General features: G+C 49.6%; 1 protein-coding gene across 2 annotated transcripts; it reads left to right on the top strand.

Annotated features, from left to right (window-relative positions):
* The first annotated feature begins 24254 nt into the window (after positions 1 to 24254).
* COMTD1 (catechol-O-methyltransferase domain containing 1) lies at positions 24255 to 26397 on the top strand. 2 transcript variants are annotated; one of them, XM_069572194.1, is made up of 7 exons: positions 24255 to 24525; positions 24673 to 24800; positions 25044 to 25149; positions 25238 to 25356; positions 25457 to 25511; positions 25765 to 25898; positions 26146 to 26397. In XM_069572194.1, exons 1-7 carry the CDS (start codon positions 24432 to 24434, stop codon positions 26296 to 26298), a joined length of 789 nt encoding a protein of 262 aa, XP_069428295.1. In that variant the 5' UTR covers positions 24255 to 24431; the 3' UTR covers positions 26299 to 26397. The 2 variants fall into 2 exon arrangements, with proteins under 2 accessions (XP_069428295.1, XP_069428294.1); XM_069572193.1 differs by having other exon boundaries at positions 24312 to 24525; positions 25765 to 26397.
* The last annotated feature ends 742 nt before the right edge of the window (positions 26398 to 27139 follow it).

Raw genomic sequence — 27139 nt, 5'->3', positions numbered from 1 at the left:
AGGGTCTTGAAGACTTGGGTTTCTATTTCAATTATTTACACACTCAATACACACATCCAGTCCCAGTGACACCCATGCTGAATGTGACTTCTTGAGGACACACATATGGGGGCACACCAGACCAGCTTGGTCAAGAAGGTCATTTGGTCCTACTCTTGTGTACCAACTGATTGGAGATATGCTCCCCTTGTAAAGAAATGTAAGACTTGAATACTGATTCAGCACAATCTCTGTCAGAAACCCAGCTGACTTCTTTGTAGAAACTGGCAGGCTGATTCATTGCAGGCAGACACTTTACCCCCTGAGCCACCAGGGAAGGCTTACAAAGGATCGGGGACAGCCAAAACAATCTTGAAAAAGAACAACAAAGTAGGAGGACTCATACTTGCTGAATTCAAAATTTGCTACAAAGCAACAGTAATCCAGATGGTGTGGTACTGCACAGGGCTAGATACATGGATCAAGGAACTAAAATTGAAACTACAGATACACCCATATATCTACGGTCAACTGACTTTTGACAACAGTGTAAAGGTTTTTCAATGGAAAAAGCATAGTCCTTTCAACAAATGATGCCAGAACACCTGGATATCCACATGGCAAAAGAATGAAGTTGAACCCTTACCTCACACCATATACAAAAATTAACCCAAAACGGATCAAAGACCTAAATATAAGAGCTAAAACTTTAAAACTCTTACAAGATAACAGGGGCAAATCTCCATGAGATTGGATTTGGCAAAGTATTCTTAGATATGACCCCAAAAGCATGAGCAAAATAAGAAAAAAAAAAAAGATAGATTGAACTTATTAATAAAATTAAAAAAACTTTTGTGCTTCTATGGACACGATCAATAAAGAGAAAATGCAACCCACAGAATGGTAAAAAAAATATTTACAAATAATATATCTGGTAAGGGATTTACATTACTTGGTATTCATGAATTTAAAACAACGATTTTCTCCTTGTAAATTTAAATTGCATGCACTGACCCTCTATATCTTAAAAGGTGACTTTTTGCCTCAAAGTCAGTTAATATTTTGTCCGATAGTAATGTAACTGTGCCAATTTTCTTTTGGTTTTGGTTTCAGGTTTTCTAATAGTTTTTCACTCTTTCACTTACAATTTTTTATCTGTCCTCATGTTTTACACATGTCTCTGATTAGTATTTTTCTGATAGTTTTTCACTGTTTCACTTAGAATTTTTTATATGTCCTCATGTCTTGGACATGTTTCATGTGAGCAGCATTTGGTTATTCTGTTTGTTAATCTGACAGCACATGAATTTTAACTGGAGAGGTCAGTTTATTTATACTTACAGAGCTCACAAATATATTTGACCTCATTTCTGATCTTGTTTTCTTTTTAATTTGTCCTGCTTCCTAAGAATTTATTTTCATCTTCTTTGTTGCATTATGTTGAATTAATTGAGGTTTTTTTACTCATTCCATTTTTTCCCCCCTTGTACTGTGTAGAGAATGGGCATTCCACTATTTTCTTATTGGTGACTCAGCATTTTGAAATTATTACCTCACTTAACTTAGTCTAAAGTTAATCAATATCTTACCCTTCTCTGCAGCAATACAAACTGCTTCAAAACCTTTCATTCCTTTTACTTAAAAGTCCAGGCATTTAGCTCCATCCCCTGTTTAACCCCATGGAATAGACACTGTTTTGGACAGTGTGTTTGTTTATATTTACCCCTATTTTTATTATTTTTTTCAATTCATTGTTATTTCTGGTGTCTGAGACTTGTTTCCTCAGATCGCTTTTCTTCTCAGGTGCATCCTTCAGAAACTCCTTGAATAGGGATCTCTTGTTTATAAACTGTCTCAGTTTTAAGTAAACAGGCATACCTTTTATTCAGCTTCATCTTATTGTGCTTCATTATTTGTCTTTTTGTGCAGTGGGACTTCCCAGGTGACGCAGTGGTAAAGAATCCACCTGTCAATACAGGAGACGCAAGAGATGTGGGTTCAATCCTTGGGCCAGGAAGATCCCCTGGAGTAGGAAGTGGCAACTCATTCCAGTATTCTTTCCTGGAAAATTCCATGGACAGAGGAGCCTGGCAGGCTGCAGTCCATGGGACTGCAAAGAGTCAGACACGACTCAGTGACTGAGCATGCACACTCACACACACACACGCACACGTGTTTATTAGAAATTGAAGATTTGTAGCAATTCTGCATCAAGCAAGTCCATTAGGACTATTCTTTCCGACTGCATTTGCTCACTTCATCACTCTGTGTCACATTTTGGTAATTCTCAAAATACTTTAAATATTTTCCACTATTACATTTGCTGTGGTGATCTGTGACAAGGGATCTTTGATGTTACTACTACAACTCACTGAAGATTCAGAAGACGGTTGGCATTTTTTGGAGTGAAAGTTCCTCAGTCATGTGCGACTCTTTGCGATCCCATGGACTATAGCTTACCAGGCTACTCTGTCCATGGAATTTTCCAGGCAAAAGTACTGGAGTGGGTTGCCATTCCTTCTCCCAGGGATCAAACCCCGGTCTCCCACATTGCAGGCAGACACTTTACCCTCTAAGCCATAAATATTTTTTAATTAAGATATGTACATTTTTTTGACATAAAGCTAATGCACCCTTAACAGACTATAGTGTAAACAAACAAAACATCTTTTTAGCTGCTCTGTGCTGCTTGCGGGATCTTAGTTCCCTGACCAGGGATGGAGCCCAGGCCTTCCACAGTGGACGTGCCAAATCCTAACCACTGGACCACCAGGGAATTCCCAAAACATAACTTTTATATGCACTAGGAAACCAAAAAGTTTTTGTGACTTGCTTTATTAAGATATTTACTTTCTTCAAGGTATGCCTATAAATGAAAATGTCCTTATTTCTACCTTTATTACTATTTTTTGCATTTTTGTGATTCACATGCTATAAAATTCACCCTTTGAAAGTGAACAATTAAGTGGCTTTAGTGTATTTGTAAGGTTTAATAAACCTCACCACTGGGACTTCCCTAGTGGTCCTGTGGTTAAGAATCCATCTTCCAGTGCAAGGGATTCAAGTTCAATCCCTGGTCAGGGAACTAAGATCCCTCATGCCATGGAGCAACTAAACCCAAGGGCTACAACTAGGGAAGCCCGCGGATCACACTAAAGAGCACCCACAGCCAAAAAACAAAACAAACAAGAAACCTAATTCTAGAACATGTCATCACCCGAAAAGAAAGCCCATGCTCATCAGCTGTTACTCCATATTCCCTTCCAGCCTCTAGCAGCCACAGATCTACCTTCTGTCTCTATGAATTTGCCTATTCTGGACATTTTATATAAGTTAAATCATACAATCAGTGACCTTTTGCGTCTGGCTTCTTTTGCTTAGCATAATGTTTTCAAGCTTCATCCATGCTATTGCACGGATCAGAATTTCATTCCTTTTTATGGCAAATAATACCCTATTGTATGGATGTATCACATGTTGCTTATCTACTCATGAAAAAGTGAAAATGTTAGTTGCTCAGTTGTGTCTGACTCTTTGTGACCCCATGAACTGTATGTAGCCTGCCAGGCTCCTCTGTCCATAGAATCCTCCAGGCAAGAATACTGGAGTGCGTAGCCATTTGCTTCTCCAGGGGATCTTCCTGATCCAGGGATCAAACCTGAGACTCACATATTGCAAGCAGATTCTTTACTGTCTGAGCCACCAGGTAAGCCCTTATCCATTCATAAATGGGTGTATATTTAGATTGTTTAGGTTATTTCTATTTTTTCACTCTTAAATAACACTGCTATGAACATTTGTGTACAAGTTTTTATATGGACATTTATTTCAATTCTCTTTAGTACATACCTAGGATCTGGATTTATTCTTAAGAGATAAATTATCTTTTAAGAAATTATTTCAGTCTTATTAGAGACTGGGGTATACAGTCCTTCAGTTCAGTTCAGTTCAGTCACTCAGTCGTGTCCGACTCTTTGTGATCCCATGAATTGCAGCATGCCAGGCCTCCCTGTCCATCACCAACTCCTGGAGTTCACTCAGACTCACGTCCATCGAGTCAGTGATGCCATCCAGCTATCTCATCCTCTGTCGTCCCCTTCTCTTCCTGCCCCCAATTCCTCCTAGCATCAGAGTCTTTTCCAATGAATCAACTCTTCACATGAGGTATCCAAAGTACTGGAGTTTCAGCTTTAGCATCATTCCTTCCAATGAACACCCAGGACTGATCTCCTTTAGGATGGACTGGTTGGATCTCCTTGCAGTCCAAAGGACTCTCAAGAGTCTTCTCCAACACCACAGTTCAAACGCATCAATTCTTCGGTGCTCAGCCTTCTTCACAGTCCAACTCTTATATCCATACATGACCACAGGGAAAACCATAGCCTTGACTAGATGAACCTTTGTTGGCAAAGTAATGTCTCTGCTTTTCAATATGCTATCTAGGTTGGTCATAACTTTTCTTCCAAGGAGTAAGCATCTTTTAATTTCATGGCTGCAGTCACCATCTGCAGTGATTTTGGAGCCCAAAAAAATAAAGTCTGACACTGTTTCCACTGTTTCCCCATCTATTTCCCATGAAGTAATGGGACCAGATGCCATGATCTTCATTTTCTGAATGTTGAACTTTAAGCCGACTTTTTCACTCTCCACTTTCACTCTCATCAAGAGGCTTTTTAGTTCCTCTTCACTTTCTGCCATAAGGGTGGTGTCATCTGCATATCTGAGGTTATTGATGTTTCTCCCGGCAATCTTGATTCCAGCTTGTGCTTCTTCCAGCCCAGCGTTTCTCATGATGTACTCTGCATATAAGTTGAATAAGCAGGGTGACAATATACAGCCTTGAGGCACTCCTTTTCCTATTTGGAACCAGTCTGCTGTTCCACGTCCAGTTCTAACTGTTGCTTCCTGACCTGCATACAGGTTTCTCAAGAGGCAGGTCAGGTGGTCTGGTATTCCCATCTCATTCAGAATTGTCCATAGTTTATTGTGATCCACACAGTCAAAGGCTTTGGCATAGTCAATAAAGCAGAAATAGATCCTCGGTTGGATCCTTGTGAATCCAACCTTGTGAATCCTTGTGAATTTTCGAAGTCCTTTAAAGTTATTATTATTCTGTCTTTCATTGTTACTATTTATACTATTTTAACTAATAAACTTTTAGCCTAATTGCTTTTAATTACAGAAGCCGTGAATGACACAATTTTTTTTTCAATCCATTGACCTCTGGGTTTTGGGCCCAGCACATTCCCACTGTACCACTCTCCTTATGGTACAATTTTTTTTTTCTGTTGGATATTTTTAAGAGCTCTACTTGCTTTTGATATTCTTTAATTAGATTATGATGTATTTGTATATGGACTTCCATTTATTTACCTTGATAGCGCTGGAATTGCTGAATCTGAGGATTCATGCTTTTTAATAATCATAGAAAATTCTCAGCTACTATCTCTCTGAATATCATTTCTCTACCATTATTCCTCTAATCACTTTCTAAAAATCTCATTAGACATATACCTTTTCATTTCATCCTCCACGTCTCTTAACCTTCTTAACCTCTTTCATTCTTTCTTTCTGTGCTACATTATGATTTATCTTCCAGTTAACTAATTCCTTCTCCAGCAGTGTCTATTCTATCTAGCTGTCCCACTGAGTTTTAAATTTCATATGTGATATTTTTAAATTCCCAGAATCTTTGTTTTGTTCTTTTTCAACTTTTCCCAGTCATGTTTATCATCCCTTGATTCTTCCTTGTCTTTCTTGTACCACAGAAGCTCAAGCTATAGACTGCCAATAAGGTAGATAATTAGTAGAAATTAGGTAGAAGTCCTCAAGGTGTCAGCCATCTTATTTCCCTGGACTGAGGTTTCCAATTTGTTCCTGGCCTCTCAGTTCCCTTATTTTCTTAAAGGTTCTTCCATTAACAGAAAAGAATTTCAATTTTCAAAAATATTTTTTCTAGCATCCTTAGATGATTTGTAGCTGATATATTTATATATATACCTTTCATCATCATATAGATTTTAAGTCCCTTTGTCCCTTTTCCAACATCCATGCTTTCAGAGACTATTAAGCACCTTCTATGTGCCAAAAAGTGTGCTGGGGATTCAAGAGACAGCAAGACAAGGCCCGACCCTGTTCTCAGGATTGCTTCTGGTCTATGGAGAAACTAGACACTTAACCAGGCAACTGTAGCCCACAGCTAATCAGACCTCTGATGGGGAAGGTGTTAGTAAACAAGGCCATGCTGATAGACGTGGAGGCCAGAAACACTCTAATAATCACATTGATTCTCTTTAAATTAATATCCAACATTTATTTAAGAGGGAGGAATATCTTACAAAGCAAAACTCAAGTTATTTTCCTACATTAGAAGGCATTAAGGTGACCTGCCTGGTGGCCCACTGGCTAAGACTCCAAACTCCCCATGCAGGGACCCGGGCTCAATCCCTGGTCAGGGAATTAGATTCTGCATGGCACAACTAAGAGTTTGCATGCTGCTACTAAAAAAGATTCTGCATGTCTCGGCAAGCAACAAGGATCAAACATGCTACAACTAAGACCCAGCACAGCCAAATAAATAAATACTAAAAGGAAAAAAAATCAACAACTTAAAAAAAAAAAAAGAAGGCATTAGAGAAGCTGTCTGTTATTATTCAACCACATGATGTTGCTGGAACATCCGTCTTTTGTGAGGAGGATTCAGCACCCCCTGCAAGCTAATTAGAAAACTGATTATCTCAGCCACATACAGTAGCCTCCTAGAGGGATGTTCTGGTAAATTACATTTCCACTGATGTTTCAGTTGCTTTCCTAGCCATCCCTTCATTCTCATGTTCTGAGTAAATACTGTTACGTAATGAATAGGTTCAAAATAGTGGGTTTGGACTTTACTGGTATTCCAGTGGTAAAGAATCTGCCTGTCAATGCAAGGGACATGAGTTCAATCCCTGGTCTGGGAAGATTTCACATGCTGCCAGGGCAACTAAGCTCATGTACCACAACTACTGAGCCCTTGCTCTGGAGCCTGCAAGTTCCAGCTACTGAACCCACGTGCCCTGGAGCCTGTGCTCAGCAACAAGAGCAGCCACTGCAATGAGAAGCCAGCACACCACAGCTAGAGAGCAGCCCCAGCTTGCCAAAACTAGTGAAAGCCCACACACAGCTACAAAGACCCAGCACAGCCACAAATAAATAAATATTTTTTAAATAATAATGGCTTAAAATAACTATATGTCATGGTTGAATTATGCCCCCCCAAAAGAGATGTATTAAATTCTCAACCTCACTACTTCAGAATGTCATCTTATTTGAGAAACAGAGTCATTACATATGTAATTAGTCAAGATGAAGTAATACTGGAATACATGGGAAAGTAAAAAAGTTTAAGTGTTAGTCACGCAGTCATGTCTGACTCTTTGCAACCCCACAGACTATAGCCCTCCAAGGTTCCTCTTTCCATGGAATTCTCCAGAAAAAAATACTGGGGTGGGTAGCCATTCCCTTCTCAGGGGACCTTCCTGACCCAGGGATAGAATCTGGGTTTCCCACATGGCAGGCAGGTCCTTTATGTCTGGGCCAGGGACCCCTAATCAAATGTGACAGTGTCCTTTATATGGACACAGAGACACAGCGAAAACACAATGTAAAGATGGAAGCAGCAGGCAGAGTGAAGCATCCACAGGCCCAGAAAAGCAAGCGCAGCCTACAACCACCAGGAGCTGGGAGGAAGGCAGGGAAGATTCGCCCTCAGGGCCCTCGGAAGGAACAAGCCAGCACCTTGACTTTAGACCCTAGCCTCCAGTGTGCGGTCATTTGTGACCTACGCAGCCATAGGACCCTCATATATGATCATTTCTTCCACTCATGGATCTGGAGGTTGCCTGGACTGCAAGCAGTTCTCACTCTGGGTCCATCACGCATCTCAGGCAGGATGGCTGAGACTGGGGTCATCTCAAAGGCTTCCTCGAGCACATGCCTGACACCGGGGCAAGGGAGACTCAAACAGCTGGGGATGGATGAGTTGGGGGACTTGAGGCACCTTTCTCAGGCTATGCAGTCTCTGCACACGGCAGCCTCTGTGGAGATGGACTTCTTACAGGGCTCCCAGAGCAAGTTCCCAAGAGAATCTGGGAGATGCCACGTGGCCTTTTCTAACCAGCCTCCGAAGTCAGAGAATATCGCCTCCATCGCATTCTCTTCAAGGAGGGTCACCCAGGCTCAGGGTGAGGGGACCCAGACCCCACTTCTTTATGAGAGGAGGCTCTAAGGACTCACAGACACATTTTGAAGCCTCTGCACCAACTCAGTCAAGGGCACATCCAACCTGAGGGAGACAGCACGGTCTGCTTCCCTGAACCCCCAGGAGCGAGCAGTTAGCCACATGAGCAGGGCGTGAGGCAGGGAGAGGGGCCACTGTCTGCCCAGGCCCTGAGCCCCCAGCTGATGCTGCGGCACCACCTCCTTCATCCTCACTCACAGCCTCCAGGCCTGGCAGAGCCCAGGGCTCACTCAGTCAAGGCTCTGCACAACAGACTCTGCCCAGAGAGCACCAGGGCGAAGGTGACCCCCAGGCTCCTCGCTGCCCACACCCCCAGGTGCTCTATGTTCCTGACAGGGAACCTTCTTTCACTCCTCAGTCTGAGGCCATTTCTGTCCCTGCTTCCCCACTAATCCAAGGTAGACAGGAGGCCCCTCACAGAGGGCTCCCCCCACAACACACACATCAACCCCCGAGGTCTGAGGGCTCAGCCTCAGGGTCTGGAGCAGTGATTCTTCCCCCAGCTAACCCCAGCAGTGGCTCCCAGATTCCTTGTGTTCTGATGACTCTTTAAATTCTTGCCCCTACCCAACCCCACCTGCTTGTTCAGGAGACAAAGGCATTTCTGGTATTGCTGCTAATCAAGAAGGCTACTTTTCTGTCAAGGGAAATATCCAGCTTTCTGACCACTTAAAGTGCTTAGTCTGAAACACGCGCACACACACACACACACATCAATGCTACCTGCCTTTCTTCAAGAGGCCTCTGCTCTCCAGAAAAGGCGAGACCAAGGTTTACCTAAGGTTGCATCACCCTGCCTCCACCCTCAGAGCACCTTCCAAACCATCAGACTGGTCTGTGTGGGGACAGAAGGGACCACTGACCTAGCATCCATTACAGGTCAGTGCTGAGCCATCTGTCCCAGCGAGGGAGGTGTCCCAGGGCACTCCATCACACAGTGAAGAGGCTGAAGCCGGTGTGGAGGGTGGGGCAGGGGGATGAACTAGCTTGTGTCTGAGCTGAGGTCCACTGCTATGTTTGTGTCTCAAAGTTTATCTCTGAAACCTGTCATCCTTCTTTCTTCCTCTCCCCCTCCTCCTCCTCAAGGTCTGCCTCTGTCTCCCTCTCCTTCCGTGCCTCTGTCTGTTTCTGTGTCTGGGCTTTCTCCCTTTCACTGTAACCCCACATCCAAGAGACTAGAACTGTAGAGGCCAGAAGCATCTCCAAAATGGGTTCAGTCTTCCTCTTGTCCTTGGTACCAGAATCTGGCCACACTCCATTTGGCACGGACGGTGGCTACCTGCCACCTCCTTCTCCCCACCCCACAAGGGACCTCTCCCGAATCTCTAAGCTGAGATTATCCATCCACCTAGGGTGGATGCACAGAGAGAGAATGATCAAAGACCAGAATGGCAAGGGAGATTATTGCCAGTGGCCAGACTACAACGGGACACACACAGTGGAGACACGAGTTACGTTTTCATCAATCTTCAAAATTCCTCTCAACCTGAAAGCTCCAGCTGCCCTTTGCCAGCTGTGTGGCCTTAGCTATGTCACTTATCTGAGCCAATAATAATAATAATATAATAAATCTTCTACTTTAGAAGATTGCTGTTATGATTCAATGAGATAAAGACTGTTGATTTGTTTGGAAAACTTTGGGCTGCAAATAAAAGAAAAATTCAACCAGGACTTGCTTGAGCAATAAAGATAATCATTTCACATACCGAGATTCCAGAGGCAGTTTTCTGGTTTTGTGCAACGTTTCAGAAATGCCATTGAAAATCAGTTTCTTTCTATATTTCTGCTTCACTACCATTAGCTTTTTTAAAAAAAAAAAAGTGTATTTATTTGGCTGCATTGGGTCTTAGTTTCAATATGCGGGATCTTCATTGTGGTGCACGGGCTTAGCTGTCCTACAGCACGCGGAATCTCAGTTTCCCGACCAGGGATCAAACCTGCTTCCGTTGCACTGCAAGGTGGATTCCTCACCACCGGACCTTCAGGGAAGTCCCTCCTTAGCTTATTGTTTACATCTCATGTTGTTTCCTCATGACTGAAAGATAGCTGTTGCAGCTCCAGACATCACATACCATATTCAAAACAGGGAAGAAGGGACGGAGAATAATAATAAGCAGTCCTGGGACTTCTCTGGTGGTCCACGGGCTAAGAGTCCATGCTCCTTGGGTTCAATCCCTGGTTAGGGAACTAGATTCCCACACGCCACAACTAAAGATCCCACATGTCACAACAAAGACCCAGAACAGCCAAATAAATGATTATTTTAAAATAACAATAATAATATACATTCCTTCAGGTAATGGATTAAAGTGATCCAAGATCCCACCTTGAGACAGTCTGCCCTACAGCATCATCAGTTAATATGAAATTCATTCTCATCTCAGATGCTTCCACCTTTTGAAAAAGCCTTCAGGGAAAAGTCCCCAATAATAGGACTCAGTGGCAGTCCCCAGTGGTGGCCATTTTACACCATACCAACCAGTCATCAGCTGCAGTCTGCCCAGGTCATGCTGGGTAGGCTGGCCTTAAGGCTTTCATTTGGCTGAAGACTCGTCTCCAGCAAAGGTGCAGCTGGGAGTCATTAGCACCAACCTCCAGTAGCTGGGGGATGGGGAAACCAATGGGTTAGAAGGAAAACAAGCAGGTCTCCTGCCCAGATTCCCGAGCCATCCCCAACATTCTCAGCCACGGAGCGCAGTGTGCAGGAACAGAGGTCCACCCCTGCCACAACCTCACTTTCCTGGCTCATAAACTGGGTGTGCAGGACCAAAGGGTCCTTTCCAGCTCTGCATGCCCACGCTTCTGTGATTCTACTTCCACCTCACCCCACAGTTCCAACCAGGCAGTCCCCGTCCAGTGACGGATTCAGGTGACCCGAGGATCCCACCTTGAGAGAATCTGCCTGCTGCATGGTCATTTACATGGAACTCACTCTCAAGGCCTCCCCGGTGGCCCAGTGGATAAGAATCCACCTGCTAGGGCAGGGGGAACGAGTTCAATCCCTGGTCCAGGAGAATCCCTCATGCTGCAGGGCAACTAAGCCTGTGTACCATGACTACTGAGCCTGCACTCTAGAGCCCACACTCCACAACAGGAGAAGCACCACAATGAGAAGCCTGTGTACTACAACTCGCCCCCACCCTCCACAATTACAGAAAAGCCCTTGAGCAGCCACAAAGACCCAGTGCAGCCAATAAATAAATACAAAAAAAAAAATTAGGAAACTCATTCTCATTGCAAATGCTCTTACATTTTGAAGAAGCCTTCAGAGAAAGTCCCGATGGTAGGACTCCATGGACATGTGGCACTGGCTTCCTGGCACTTCAGGTCATACCACAGACCTTCAGAGCTGGAAGGAGCATGAGAGAGGCTCCCCCAACCCCAGCCATGCAAGCGGGGAAACTGAGGTCCAGGGTGGAGAAGTGGTTTCCTCACGGTCGCACAGCAGAGCTAGGGCCAAGCATTCTTGACCCTGAGCTGCTTAGCACTCCAGGAGGAGTCCCCAGAATGGAAGGTTCTTTTTTGTGTATGGTGTTAGAGAGTGTTCTAATCTCATTCTCTTACCCTAACCCCCAAATGGATTAAAGACCTAAATGTAAGACTGAACACTATAAAACTCTTAGAGGAAAACATAGGCAGGACACTCTTTGACATAAATTGCAGTTAAGATCTTTTCTGACCCACCTCCTAGAGTAATGAGAATAAAACCAAAAATAAATAAATAGGACCTCATTAAACTTAAAAGCTTTGGCATAGCACAGGAAACCATAAACAAGACAGAAAGACAACCCTCATAATGGGAGAAAATATTTGCAAATGAAGCGACTGACAAAGGATTAATCTCCAAAATATACAAACAGCTCATGCAGCTCAAAATCAAAAAACAACCCAATCAAAAAATGGGCAAAAGACCTAAGTAGACAATTCTCCAAAGAAGATATACAGATGGCCAACAAACATACAAAAAGATGCTCAACATCAGTAAGTAAAATCAAAACTAAAATGAGATACCTCACACCAGTCAGAATAGCCATCATCACAAAATCTACAAACAATAAATGCTGGAGAGGGTGTGGAGGAAAGGGAACCCTCCGGTACTGCTGGTAGAAATGTCAACTGATACAGCATCTATGGAGAACAGTTATGTAGGTTCCTTAAAAAACCAAAAATGGAACTACCATGTGACCCAGCAATCCCACTCATGGGCATATACCCAGAGAAAAGTGTAATTCAAAATGATACATGCACCCCAATGTCCATAGCAGCATTATTTACAATAGCCAGGACATGGAAACAAACATCCATCAACAGAAGAATGGATAACGATATACGCAATGGAATATCACTATTGCTAAGTCACTTCAGTCCTCAGCCATAAAAAGAAATGAAATTGGGTCACCTGTGGAGATGTGGATAGACCTAGTCATCATACAGAGTGAAGTAAGTCAGAAAGAGAAAAACAAGTATCGTATATTAACACATATGTATGGAATCTGAAAAAAACTGGTATAGACAATCGTATTTACAAAGCAGAAATAGAGACACAGACGTAGAAAACAAACATGGGTACCAAGGGGGAGGGCAGGGGTCAGATGATTGGGAGACAGGGACTGCCACATATACACCACTGATGGGTGTGTTAGCCACTCAGTTGTGTCTGACTTTTGTAGCCCACCAGGCTCCTCTGTCCATGGAGTTCTCCAGGCAAGAATACTGGACTGGGTAGCCATTCCCTTCTCCAATACATTGTTGATACTCTGTATAAAACAGATAACTCCTGAGAACCTCCTATTGGTGTTTAGTTGCTAAGTCATGTCTGACCCTTGGCAACCCTGTGGACTTCAGCACACCAGGCCTCCCTGTCCCTCACTACTCTAGAGCTCTGGAAACTCGACTCAGTGCTCTGTGATAACCTAAGTGGGAAGGAAATCCAAAAAAGAGGGGATATACGTATACGTATAGCTGATCCACTTTTTTGTACAGTGGTAACAACACTGTAAAGCAAACTATGCTCTGATAAAATTTTTTTTAAAAAAGCTAAAAAACAAAAACAAATAAGAAAGAAGGGTTCAGACCCAGAAACGCAACTGTCCCAGGAGGGTTCTGCAGAAGCAAAGCCTGAGTCCGGCATTCTCTTCAGATGATTTACAGCAGTGGGGGGCATGTAGGGTGGGAGTTGGTGGGGACAGGAAGAGGCTCTGAGGAACAGGGGAGCGAGGGAAGCCGGACAGAGGAGCAGTAAACGCTAGGCCAGAACAGGGTCTCAGCTGGGGTTGAGCCACAGCCTGGTCCCTTCAAGGGTTCTGGACCCTTAAAAGCATCAGCATTCATCCTACCTTGAGGCTCAGGGTGGCCTTTGGCACCACATCAGCCGGTCATGGCCACAGTCTGTCCAGGTCGTGCAGGGAGGCCAGGCCTTCCGGGAACGGCTCTTGTTAGGCTGAAGGCCCATCTCCAGGGAAGGGGCAGCTGGGAGTCATTAACAACTCTCTACAGCTGAGGGATGGGGAAACCAGAGAGTTAGGAGGGAAAAAAAGCCAATCTGCTCCCCAGATTCCTGATCCTTTCCCGGCATTCCCAGCCACAGAGCGCAGTGTGCAGGAGCAGAGGCCCGTCCCTGTCACAACCTCACTTTCATGGTTCATAAGATGGGTGTGCAGAACCAAAGGGTCCCTTCCGGCTCTGCATGTCCGAGTTTCTGTGATTCCACTTCCACCTTGGCCCACAGTTCCAACCAGACAGGCCCCCTGCCCTCCAGACTCCCCAGTCGCCCAAGCAGTTGAACAATGAGTGAGACCGAAGTAGGGCATCCACTCAGTCAGGCCTGAACCCCACGAGGCAGGTAAAGGCAACAGTTTCTTGACGTGTGTACGTCTCCAGCCTGCAGAGAGGGCCTGGGGAGTCAGTATTTCTCGAAACGTAAGTACCAAGACCACACTGGGTTGTCAGTGAATTCATTATCCCATTACGCAGACCTGAATTATTCAGCGCTCTTGAGGCTGCCTGAGGAACGTGCCCGAGCACAGTCAGTGCACATTACAGGGATGGATGGAGTCAGGCCCAGGGCATGGCTGGTGCCGGGGTGATGGATCTGCATCCAGAGAGGCTGCCAGGGCTTGCAGGCACAAAGCTGCTTGGCTGGCAGGACCTGGGCACTGGGTGTTCCTGGGGCCTGGGAAGGGAGTCGTGTACATACCCATAGTCCTCCTCACCGCCTAGGAAACTGGCAGAGTGTATCTTCAGAGCCCTACCTGCTCCAAAGGGCCCAGGGACAGAAGATCCAAGCTCCACCTCCTCCCAGCTGTGTTCCCTCCAGCAGGTCATTCCGCTCACTGAGTTTTAGTTTCGTTATCTGTAAACGACACAGTGATGGTGCTGAGTCAATATCCATTCTCTCTTTTAAGTTTAATGATAGAACTGATTTCTCAGTAAACATATTATCTTCTGGACTATAGACTATTTCCAGGCTCAAGTGTGGCCATGTGACTAAGTGCTGATCAAAAGGATGCGAGTACAATAGTCTATGAAACTTTGGAGAAGTGTCTTAAAGGAAGGAGGTTAGTTCTATTTTGTCCCTTCCTTTTTCCTGAAAACTGGATTGAAGGTGTGGTGGCTGGAGTTCAAGCAGTCATCCTGTTCAATGAGAAGACACCACATGATGAGGATGATGGCAGAGAAGCCTGAGCCCCAGTTGACCCTGGAGCTCCTTGCCACCTCTAAGTTGCATCTATATAAAACAGAAATCAGCTTCTCTTTTAGATTTTTCTGTCTCTCACAGCCAAATGCAACCCTACCTTGTTGGGCAAGTTCAAGGGTGAAACAAGACATTATAGGAAACTTGGCCACCTCAATAGGTATTTGGGCCTCCCTGGTGGCTCAGATGGGGAAGAATCTGCCTGCAGTGTGGGAGACCTGGGTTCAGTCTCTGAGTTGGGAAGATCCCCTGGAGTGGGGCACGGCAACACACTCCAACATTCTCCTTGGAGAATCCTCATGGACTGAGGAGCCTGGTGGGCTATATAGTCCATGGGGTTGCAAAAAGCCAGACACAACTGAGTGACTAAGCACAACAGGTATTTTCCTCTAGGATACTTCAGTGGCTAAGAACGATAAGCCCTGAAACCACAGAGCCTGGGTTCAAATCTCAACTTTACCACCTCCAACATGTACAAATTTGGGAACGTTGCTTAACCTCCCTGTGCTTCATCTTTCTTATCTGTAAGATGGAGATAAAAATGGTACCTTCCCCCTTACAAAGTTTATGCGAGGATTAAATGAGTTAATATGAAGGTAGGAGAAGTGACTGGCATTCAGTGATTGCTATGTAAGTATCAGCATTTAGGATCTTTTTTTATACATCCAAGGGGATTCCCTGCATAACTCAGGGACCTGGGTCCCCAAAACATCTCCCAAAGCTTCATCTCAGTGTAGATTTTCCAGTCAAGGTGACTGTGTTCTCAGGGAAGCAATGCCAGAAGTATTCTGGGATTCAACCATGATATAAATGGTTTGACCTTAGGCTGGGCAGCAGAATCTGAGGTCCTGATTTGGAGCCCGCAAGAGGAATTGCTCTTTGAAATCCAGATGAAATTCTTATTCAGGAAGAGAGAAAGAAAAACGAAAGCCCATTATGGGCTATGTGCCCCGAACAGGTGTCTCTCCTCTGTGAGCTTCTGGGGAGTGGATTAAACCAGCATCATGTTCCAGCAGCACAAAGACCAGTGTGGAATACGGGGGAAGCTCTCTGGATCTGAGGCAGCAGGGAGTGGTGGGGACTGGGGCAAGGGCACACGACCCGTGGGGGACACAGGCAGGCGCTGCACTGCCGCCTGCCCTGCAGCGACACGGGCCCAGGGTCGTCAAACCTGCTGCTCTTTCAAAAGAAACGGAGATCAAATCTGAATTCTATGTGAAGTTTCTGATTGCTTCATGTTGGCTCCATTCAAAGAAACAAAATACGGATCACAGCAAACAATATGTCTCTAGGCCAGCTCAGGGGCCACCAGAAGTCAACGAGCACGGAGAGCTCTCCATGCAATGCAGCTGGAATACTCGAGTCCCAGGCTCTGTGTCCGGCCGTCTTGGGGGAAGTGGGTATATGCTTGAGCATGGGGGTGGGATAAAGGGGCTCATCATCCCCAGGGAGGCAGGTGCCCCGACCCCTTGCCCCCTCCCCATCTGGGTTTAGGATGATGGCAGTGGGGGTGGGCAGAAGCGGGAGGTTGCCCTGTGACCTCAGGTAATACTCTGACTCCCACAGCTCCAGGTCCCTCCTCTGAGAAACAGACGTGGGGGGGGGGGGGGGGTTGGAAGCTCAGGCCTGATGCAGTGACCCTGGTCCACCTGCCCCTGCTGAGGTCCTGCCCCACGGGGGTCTCTGCATTCATGGCTTTGGGGATGCCTGGGGGTCCCTGGGATCTGTGTGTAGCTTGGACTGCTGACCCTGACTCTTCCCTCCCTGACCCGTGATAGCCACACCCTTTGCCACGTGACCTCACAGGGGCTGCCCCATGGAGGGCGGGGAGTACGCACACTTGCCCCCCATGAGGAGCGTGGCCAAGTGATTTGCTGGGGCCGTAGGAGCATCAGCACAGCTGGCTGAGGCAGAGGCTTTCAGAGCACGTGGGCGCTTGGCCTCCTGCACCTGTGCTGTCCTCTGGGAAAGAGCATCTTCAGGCAGCTGATTGTTGCAGAAACAAGTGAAGTGAAGTGAAGTCTCTCAGTTGTGTCTGACTCTTTGCACCCCCATGGACTATACAGTCCATGGATTCTCCAGGCCAGAATACTGGAGTGGGTAGCCTTTCCCTTCTCCAGGGAATCTTCCCAACCCAGGGATGGAACCCAGATCTCCTGTATTGCAGGCGGATTCTTTACCAGCTGAACCACAAGGGAAGCCCAAGTATTCTGGAATGAGTAGCCTATCCCTTCTCCAGTGGATCTTCCCGACCCAGGAATTGAACCGGCGTCTCCTGCATTGCAAGTGAGCTATCAGGGAAACCCTGTTGCAGAAAGATGTGAACCCAAAACCTGAAGCAGAAGCAGTCCAGATGACCCTCTGACCCAGGAGCTAGAAAAGCAGGTGGTCATTTTGGAAGTTGCTGAGACTTGGGGCTGGTGCACAACCCTGGTGCAGCAGAAACCTGACCGCTCTGCTGGGAGGTCGTGAGCTTCCCCAACCCTGAACCCGGCTCTCCACCTGGTGCTCCACTCTCCTAGAAGCCCCTGCACCCTGCATGTGTGCTAAGTTGCTCAATCATGTCCAACTCTTTGCGACCTCATGGACTGTAGCCCACCAAGCTCCTCTGTCCATGGGATTCTCCAGGCAAGAATACTGGAGTGGGTTGCCATTTCCTTCCTCAAGGGAGCTTCCCGACCCAGGGATGGAACCAGCATCCTGTGTCTTCTGCACTGCCAGGTGGGTTCTTTACCATCATCACCACCTGGGATGCGCTGGCACCTATGGCTGGGACACAAACAAGGAGACTCACTTTGGCATGGGGAGACCCCAGGCCATACAGAACTGGACCCATTCCCCACATCCTAGGTGTGAGACCTCAGATGGCCCCATCTATAGAGGGTGGGTGATCATGCCTACCTCGCTGGGGTTAAGGGTGGGATGCCTGGTACTCACACTAGCACTCGTTAAGTGAGAGAGGGATGGGGCAACCCCTGTGAGGAAATCCCCCTGAGGAAAATGGGGCCTTACCTTTGAAGAGCATGATTTCGAGTTCAGTGTGGAATCTGTAACTATCCTGAATTTTAAAAACAAACAAACAAAAAAAAAAAACAGTTATCTCAGCACCAACTGTCAACCACCCCTGGGCACAGACCATCCTGCTAGCATGTCTGTATCAGTTAGGAAGACTTTGAGAGTCAAATAAAAGAATATATAGCTAACCATTGCTTAAGCACAAAGGGCTCCATTGTCTCACATAACAAGGAGGCTGGAGGTAAGCAGCTGCTGGTGGTGGTTCAACGTCTGGGCAATGTCTTCAAGGATCATTCAGCAACCTCATTGTTTTTATTTATTTATTTAAATCTTTATCTTTGTTGCCTCATGGCCACAAGACAGCTGCTACAGTTCCAAGCATCTCATCTTTACACAGCATGGGACCATTCTCATGAAAACCCCTCTGAGCAGAGGCTCCACCTCAGCCACCCTTGGCAGCAACAGACACCTCCAGCTCCACCACACTCATTGTCACAGCATCACTCTCCTTCCAACCACAGACTCACAAGCTACGTTTGCACGTGAGTCCTGCGCTGTACATTCGATCGTGGGCACCAGGCCCCATGCCTGCAGGGGAGTCTGGGACATGTGTATTCGTCTTAATTTAGGGAAGAAAGGACTCATGACATAGGCCACCGTTTCAAGGTGGAGAGAGAAGAGCCGCAGGGGGACTTTTCTTTGCTGTTTTCTCAAGAGGACCGCACAAAGTCTTCACCACTGGGCGGCTCCTGAGGATCAGCTGAGGCATCCAGCAAAAGCCGTGATGCTCAGGAATGGCTGTGACAGTGGCACCCCAGCCATCCCTCAAAGAGAAAGAAGCGGGTAACACCATGAAACACACACCTGTCATCCACTGGGGACTCCCAGAGACACCCAAATGCCAGGACCTGGGCTGAACCTGCAAAATCATATCACAGGTCAATCCCTGGCACATGGCAGAAGCCTCTCAAGAGAACTCAGTGAACTTCCCAGAGATACATGAGCTCTGGACTTGGGCCCAGTGGTGAGATGACCAACCCTTATGTGCAGCTGAGATGGGGACAGGTTCACATCCTGGCTCTGCCATTTATATGTCACCTGACTTCTGACCCTCAGTTTGCACATCTGGAAAGTGGGGACAATGCTAACTACTTGGGAGGGTGGCTGTGAGAGACATGCCTACTGCCCATCCTGTCCATGCAGGGTGTTTAAATACCTAGCACCGTGGTTCTCAAGGGAGGAGGGAAGAGAGCTAAGTAGGGGGTTTTCATCGTCACAGCAACTCTGAGAGGCTGGAGGGCGTGCTGAATCTTGCCACCCTCTCATCTTCTCCACCACCACCACCACTGCTCACTCACTCATCATCTTGAGCAGCAAGGAAGACTTTGCAGATGGAACCAGAGTCACTAACCAGCTCATCTTGAAATGGAAAGATGAGCCTGGATGAGCTGGATGGGCCCCAGGAATCACGTGAACCCTGCAGAGTAGAAAAGGAAGGCAGAATGAGCTGAAGCACCAGAAGTATTCGAGGAGCCTTTGCTGGCCTTGCGACGGAGGGGTTTTGTGAGAAGGGACTAAATTTGGTCAAGAACTGGAGACCTTGAAGGAGGGCCCAGAGCCCAAGCAGAGCTGCACCCACAGATGCCACCTTGCCTTTCACATGGTGAGACCCCGAGCAGAGTATCAGCCTGGTCTAACCTGACTCCTGACCTACAGATCCATGAGATTAAAAATGGTGTGCTTTTTTACAGTCACTCAGTGTGATAGTTCATTACACAGTACAGAACACTAAGACAGGAGGGTCATGCCCATTTCTCTAGCTGAGAAACTCTGAGCTCAGACAGACACAGAGTGAGCGGTGGACCAATCAGTGTTTGAACCCAAGTCCCTCTGACTCCAGAGCCCATGCTCTCACTGCCCATTCGGCCTATCCAGGTGAGGAAACAGGCATACGAAGCCAGGGCACTCCCAGCACTGGCTCCGCAGCATCAAAACACAGAGGAGGTGGGAACAGAACATGGGGCCCCAGAGACCCTTGGCTCTTGGATGGGTCCGCAGGAATCACGTGAACCCTGAAAAAGTAGAAAAGGAAGGCAGAATGAGCTGCTGTCTGCATCAGCCCACCCCACCCACCACAGCCCCCAGAGTCCGTGGAGTTACACCGACTCTGGGGGCTTTTGGAGTTACTTTTGGAGTCACTGCCCCTCAAAGTCTTAGGTGAAAAGCTCAGCATCACTCAACCAGCTGTGGTTGGACTCCAGGCCACCGGCTTCTCTGTGAAGAGGAGGCCTAAAGACAGCAAGCCCCGGACAGAGGCCCACAGGCACCACCTCTGGGAGACCACAGCTGCTGGGGAAGAGCCCATGAGGGCAGGAAGAGGACTGAAAGCCCACGGGTGAAAGGAGGATTCCTGGGGCAGGGCCACGGGACTGGGGGCTGTCAGCCGGGCAGTGAGGCCTTTGTGGGCCCAGCAGAATCCACTTCTGTGTCCTCGTGTCTCTGATCTGTGTTCCAAATCAGAGGAAACAGTTGTCCTGTGGGCCAGATCAGACACAAAGATCAAAGATGTATTCAGTTTAGCTGACACGGAGCTTCAGGGGAAAAAAAAAAAATCTAACCCAAATGTTGCAAATTGTGAAGTTTCGCATTAAAAGCCAGATTTCCAACCTCTTTTGAAAAATCAGAAGCTCTAGCCGCGACGCACACTACTTCCCACACGGCTGTGGTGGCTGGAGCTGAGTGGCCACCACACCTTCCGATGGAGCATGAGTTCTGGGCCACGGTCCCTACTGCCCCCTGCCACCCTCCAGTTGCCTGCCTGCCTGCCCCCTGAAGGTACCTGAATTTCCGGTCCTTTAGGCTCAACTTGATTCCATGACCTTACTCTTCTGCCCCTGCCCTGCCCAGTCCTGGGGGTCCCCAGGGGAAGGTGCCCAGCCTCTGTGATGTCAGCAGGGCCAGGAGATGTAGGAGTGCAGGAGCCTCTTCCAGATCTGTCTTTGTGAACAGCTATTTCCAGTGACCCAGTCTGGCTAAGAATTTGGCAGGGGTCAGCCCCCTTGATTTCCTGGTGTGGACTGAGAGCACATATGGGCACCCATCCTCCCTGCCCTCATGAGCCTGTGGGCACCTTGGTGCTTAATGCGGCAGTTGCACTCAGCCTAAAGGGCAACTGAGGGAGGCAGAAAAGACCCTCCCTCTCCCTCACCCCTGGGGGCAGCTGCCCACATCCATGTGGCCCTCTGGGGAGGCCCAGCTCCCACCACCACCACTGGGGCCACCTCCACGGAAAGTAATCGAAGCCTACTTTGTCTTTAGCCCCCTGGCCTTCGAGGCAAAGGCACTGTAGCGGTTTCAGAGGCGACACTTTGCTCCCCTCATTGTGAGCTGAGATACGGGCACTGTAATGGAAGAGACAAGAAATGAGTAGCGACTGGGGGAGGGAGGTGGAAAAATTAAATTTTGCGTGATCAGCAAGGTTTCAAACAATCGCTCGCCAACTGAAGTGGGTGCCACGTCTATAAGTCATTCTGTTTTATAGACCATTAGGATCTCCAGAGAGAACCTGCATGGAGACCACTGCTTTTTGTTGAAATTAAAATGTCAGAGAAAAAGAAATAGAACAAAACAGGGAATCTGCAATTAATTACCAGGCCATAAAAATTCAATAATCAGGAGGCAGAGCAGCCGCAGGCCCAGAGGTATCAGAGCCAGCGTAACAAGAATGGAATACATTAATCTTTTCAAATTAGTTTTTTAATCTGACGGGGATATATGGTGACATGCCTCCCCTCCCTGGCTGCCCCCCACCTCCACAGGCTCCAGGCTGAAGCCAGGCTCGGAGAGGGAGGCTCTGGTGTGAGCTTGGGGGTTGCCTAAACCTAGACCCCCAGACAAGAAGGAGAGAGGGTTTGCAGGCCAGGCTGAGCCCAGGGCCCCATTGCCACCTGGTTTGGTGGAAGGGTCTCAGTGGGGGTGCCAGGAAAGCACTTCTTGGGAGTCTGGTTTCCTCTGGGTCAAAAGAGCTCACTGTGGGACCCCCAACCAGGGGGCCAGAGAGGTTAACAAATCAGGGCTGGGGAAGTAAGTGTGAAGTAGTCTCTCTGAGCTTTGGTTTTCTCCTCCAGAAAATGGGAATAATACTTTGGCCACCTAATGCGAAGAGCTGACTCACCTGAAAAGACCCTGATGCTGGGAAAGATTGAGGGCAGGAGGAGAAGGGGACAACAGAGGATGTGATGGTTCGATGGCATCACCGACTCGATGAACATGGGTTTGGGTGGGCTCCGAGAGTTGGTGATGGACAGGGAGGCCTGGCGTGCTGCGGTTCATGGGGTCGCAAAGAGTCCGACACCACTGAGCGACTGAACTGAACTGAACCCACAAGGAGGCTGGATCATAGTGCCTGAGGCTCAGTGAAACGCCGCTCGCTGTTACTATTTGCACCGCCCTGACAGGCAGTTCCGGCAGCCAGGAGCCGGAGGCTTCCCCAGCTCGGTATTCAGAGAGCATTTGTTGAGCACTTGCTGTGTGCTCAGCTGGGAGCAGGTGGTGGGGGAGAGAATAGTGGCCCCAGTCCTTACCCTGGAGAATAGTCAGGTCAGAGAAACAGTTGTGGGGACAAGCAGGATGCAAAAGATCAAAAGGCAGGGGGAAACTCACTACCCTTCCCAGCAGGCCGCTTGCCTGGCGACGGGGCACTGGGGGGAACTGGGAGGAACTAGGAGGGCTGACTCGAACCCACCCAGCACCCAGACAACAGGCTCCTCCCGTAACCCCTCCCGGGGGGCCCCGGGCTGATTGGTTAAAGGATCAGCCCACCCTTGGGTCTGCAAGGCGATCCCGCCCTCCACTCCTCGTGGTCTACCCACGTGCCCGGGCTTCCACATCTCGGGTCAGTTCTGGGCTCCGGGCCTCTTCAGTTCGCCCGGGTCTTCAGCCTCAGCCAAGCCGCCCCCGCCCCAGCCCCAGCCCCCGAGCAAGCCGGTCTCTGAGCCTTGCTGGGCCGATCCTCGCCTGGGAAGCTCCCCGCAGCGGAGCTTCAGTCTGCCCAGTGCGTTTTCGGAAGGGCTGGTGTCAGGGGACAGCCTTGGAGCAGCGGCCGATGGAATTGGACTCATTTAAATGTAACACTTATAGCCCACTAAGTGCCAGGCTCTGTGTGAATCCTTCACCTGGATTTTTTCACTCCATTTCTCCCCACCCCCCCTCCGCCCCCCGCCCCACCCCAGGGAGGTTGGGACTATGAAGAACCCCATTTTACAGAAGAGGAAATTGTGAAGCTGGGATTGCTCACCAGTTCCCTATGTCCTGTGATCTCTGAGCTCTGCGTCATGAACACAAGCCAGGACAGCTTCTCTTATTCACCCACCCCCTTCAGCACACAGCCGGTGCTCTCCTCGCTGTTCAGAGGACAGTATCCCTGCATCCCTGCTGAACAGAGCTGCAAGGGGGACTCACCTGCACTCTGATGCCCCCTCCTCAAGATGTCTTCCCTCCGACCTGTGACCATAACCACGGCTGCCATTTCTGGAGCACCTACTGTGTGCCAGGCTGTGTGATCTAGTGTCAGTAATGTTAAGACGATGGTCCCAGTTTTACACAAAGGAAAAACAGAGGCTCAGAGAGACTGATGCGGCCGAAATCTCACACCCAAGTCCAACTGGCACCCAGGATTCTAGCTAAGGATATTGTCTCAGCACCCCATCAACCAGACCTGCCCCAGCTCCTGAACCCCTCCTATGGTTGTGTCCCCCCCAGACACACACTCCTTCAGCCTGACATCCTTGGTGACCTCCCCCAAGAGGCCTCCTTTGATTCTCTCAGTCACTCCCAGGGCTCCTTTAATTTCTATCATTTTGTACCTGTTACTATCCTATTATACCGACAGTCTACTCATCCACTCACATATGCCCCAAGGGGTTCTCAGAAAAAACGGTAGAGATGAGGAAGAAGCAGAGCCAGAAGGTGAAAGTGAAGTCGCGCAGTCGTGTCTGACTCTTTGAGACCTCATGAACTGTACCTGCCAGGCTTCTACGTCCATGGGATTTTCCAGACAAGATTACTGGAGTGGGTGGCCCTTTCCTTCTCCAGGGGATCTTCCCAACCCAGGGATCGAACCCGGGTCTCCTGCATTGCAGGCACACTCTTTACTATCTGAGCCACTTCAAATTTTCCTCTGGGACTTAGGCCCCTAGACCTCTGGCGTCGGACGGAGAAACCCAAACATCCGCTGTAGTGCTTCCTCCTTGCCCGGCGCAGTTGCTAAAACGGCCACCAGATGACACCAGAACCCCTCGGGCGGGGGCTTGCAGTAAGGCCATGTGGCCGCCAGATGGTGGTCGAGACCGCGGCTCCGAGGACACTGCCCCGGCAAGGCGGAGCCGCGAGGGTCCGCGGGTCCTGCGGCGGTCCCAGTAGCCCCAGCTCAAGTAACCTGGACGCCAGCTGCCTCCGGCCCGCACCATGACCCAGCCAGTGCCCCGAATCTCTGTGCCCGCTGCGCTGGCCCTGGGCTCAGCCGCACTGGGCGCTGCCTTCGCCAGCGGCCTCTTCCTGGGTGAGTAGCGCCGGGCCTTCGGTACCCTAGGCAAAGGCCTCGCGGGGAGACGGGCGGGCGCAGAAGCGAGGCTGACTGTGGCTGAGGCTAGCTAACCCCTAGCACTCGAGACCCAGGCCCTGACCCGGCACCACCCCTCCCCGGCAGGGAGATGGTTCCCTCCTTGGCGATCCCGGCGAGAGAAGCGCCTGCTGCCCCCTGAGGACAGCCCCCTGTGGCAGTATCTGCTGAGCCGTTCCATGCGGGAGCACCCGGTGCTGCGGAGCCTGCGGCTGGTCAGCAGGGCCGAGAGCGGGACTGGGCGCCCAGCTCGGGCCGGGAGGGACCCACGTGGCCGTGTGACCTTGGGCTGCGGCAGTGTCCCTTTCTGGGCTTCCGGGCTCCCTAGGCCGGGCACAGTGATCCTTCGGAGGGCCCGCCCTTGAGCCACGCCCACAGCCACGCCCCTGGGGCTCTAAACTTCGGGCGCAGAGGGGTGACTGGCAGAGCTAGTGCGACCTTCTCCTCCCTCGACGCAGCTGACCTTGGAGCAGCCGCAGGGGGATTCCATGATGACCCGTGAGCAGGCCCAGCTCTTGGCCAACCTGGCTCGCCTCATCAAGGCTAAGAAGGCACTGGACCTGGGTAGGCACACGGCCGGGGACACCGGGGACTGGCGTCACCGGGCTGACACCCTACTCTGGTCTGAGCCTGTCCGTGTCCATTTCCCCAGGCACTTTCACAGGCTACTCAGCCCTAGCGTTGGCCTTGGCCCTTCCCCCGGCCGGGTGCGTGGTGACCTGCGAGGTGGACGCAGGGCCCCCGGAGCTGGGGCGTCCCCTGTGGAGGCAGGTAAGTGTCCCACACACCTGAGCCTTCGTCAGGCCCCTGGAGCCCGACCACTCCCAGCTCCAGGAGAAGGGACATGCTGACTCTGACCCCACTCCTGCAGGCTGAAGAGGAGCACAAAATCGACCTTCGGTTGAAGCCCGCCCTGGAGACCCTGGGTGAGCAACGGAGTGGAAAGGGCCTGGGCGCCATTTCCCTAATGGGACCACCCGGCGCGAGCCAGTGACCCGGTCCGCCAGGCGGGCTTGGGCAGTGACAGCCCCCCGCCACCCGGTCCGCGGCCACACGCAGGGTGGCAGGCCGGCGCCCTCGAGCACCTGAATGGCCGCAGCGCCTGGGCCGGCCTGGGCGGGGGCTGCTGGCTGCTGGGGCCTCCGGACTCAGCCGCCTCTGCCCCTCCTCCCCCGCAAGACGAGCTCCTGGCCGCGGGTGAGGCCGGCACCTTCGATGTCGCTGTGGTGGACGCGGATAAGGAAAACTGCACCGCCTACTATGAGCGGTGTCTGCAGCTGCTGCGACCCGGAGGTGTCCTCGCTGTGCTCAGTGTAAGGGGCAGCCCCCGGGGGGTAGAAGAGACCCTCTTGGCCTGGGTGCATCTATTCCTCAGGCTTCTCCTCGCCGGTGCTCCAAAGCCCTGCCCAGAACAGTCACTTAAGCTCCTCCCCCAGGGATTCCAACGGAGTTCCCGGGCTTTCCATTCTGCCCTGCTCAGATCCCAGGTCGCCAGCTCTCACCCCACCTCCTGCTCAGGCTCCCCAGGCCCCGCCCCCACAATGCCCCGCCCCTCCGCAGGTCCTGTGTCAGGGAGAGGTGTTGCAGCCTAAACCACAGGACAAGGCGGTCCAGTGTGTTCGAAACCTGAACGAGCGCATTCTGCGGGATGCCAGGGTCCACATCAGCCTCCTGCCCCTGGGCGACGGCCTCACCTTAGCCTTCAAGATCTAGGGCTGGCCCCTAGTGAGTGGCATCAAGGGAGGGGCCCTGGGAACCCCAGCCATTCCACGCCTGCTTTGAATCGACAATAAAGTGAGGCCTGGGACACGATCTTCTTGTGCTTCAGTGGTGCAGGGAGGGAAGGCCACTTCCTCACCAAAAGGGAACCTTTTGGCCACAGACATTCATCCCCTCCCTGGCACACTCCAGAGGACCCGCTGGCACCAGAGGGCTGTGGCCTGACCACAGGAACTTCCAGCTGACTGGAGGCAGATTTTAAGTTTTAACTGACCCGCCCACATGCAACTGGTTAGAAACCCCAGATCCTTATGGAGATTTTCCTCCAGGGAACCGAAGGGCTGGGAGACTGGTAGAGGTCTCTTAGACTCCCTCTTTACATCTCTTCCTAAGAGAAGCAAATGAATGAAGTTACTGTTCACTAAAGCTAGGACACTAGTGGAGAAGAAACTGGCATCTGGTGTCAGCAGACGGGCCTTGCGCTGTGCACCGCTGTAGGCTACACCAATCCTGCTAGCCATGTGCCCACGTCTTCACAAAACTGAACCTGGCTTCACCTGTGCAGTGGAGGCCCTAGTCAACATCCCCTGAGACACCACGCCACTTGACTGAGGACCTCAGGGCTGACTGGAGTTCATATACTCTGTCCTCCCCATAAGTCCTGGAGGAACATGAGACATGGGATCACTGGCCAGAGGTGTGAAGCAGACAGTCCACTAGGTAGGAGGCAATTTTTACCACATTCCCCAGAGGGAGACAAAGAAAACGTTAGGTTTTCTATGAAAGCCTATGTAAGCGGAGGAGCAGGGGGCGCCAGGTGCTTCGCTCTTCTGGT

Source organism: Ovis canadensis, chromosome 25 (assembly GCF_042477335.2).
Source record: "Ovis canadensis isolate MfBH-ARS-UI-01 breed Bighorn chromosome 25, ARS-UI_OviCan_v2, whole genome shotgun sequence".
NCBI classification, from domain to species: domain Eukaryota; kingdom Metazoa; phylum Chordata; class Mammalia; order Artiodactyla; family Bovidae; genus Ovis; species Ovis canadensis.
Note: the sequence above shows the minus strand (reverse complement) of the source record. Positions and strands in the feature narration are given on the sequence as shown.

Excerpts from the sequence above, each read along its gene's own strand:
- COMTD1 (XM_069572193.1), top strand. The coding sequence starts at position 24,432 with ATGACCCAGCCAGTGCCCCGAATCTCTGTGCCCGCTGCGCTGGCCCTG. Across the intron at positions 25,150-25,237 it reads TAAGAAGGCACTGGACCTGG|GCACTTTCACAGGCTACTCA; the intron begins GTAGGCACACGG and ends CCATTTCCCCAG. Across the intron at positions 25,512-25,764 it reads GCCCGCCCTGGAGACCCTGG|ACGAGCTCCTGGCCGCGGGT; the intron begins GTGAGCAACGGA and ends CTCCCCCGCAAG.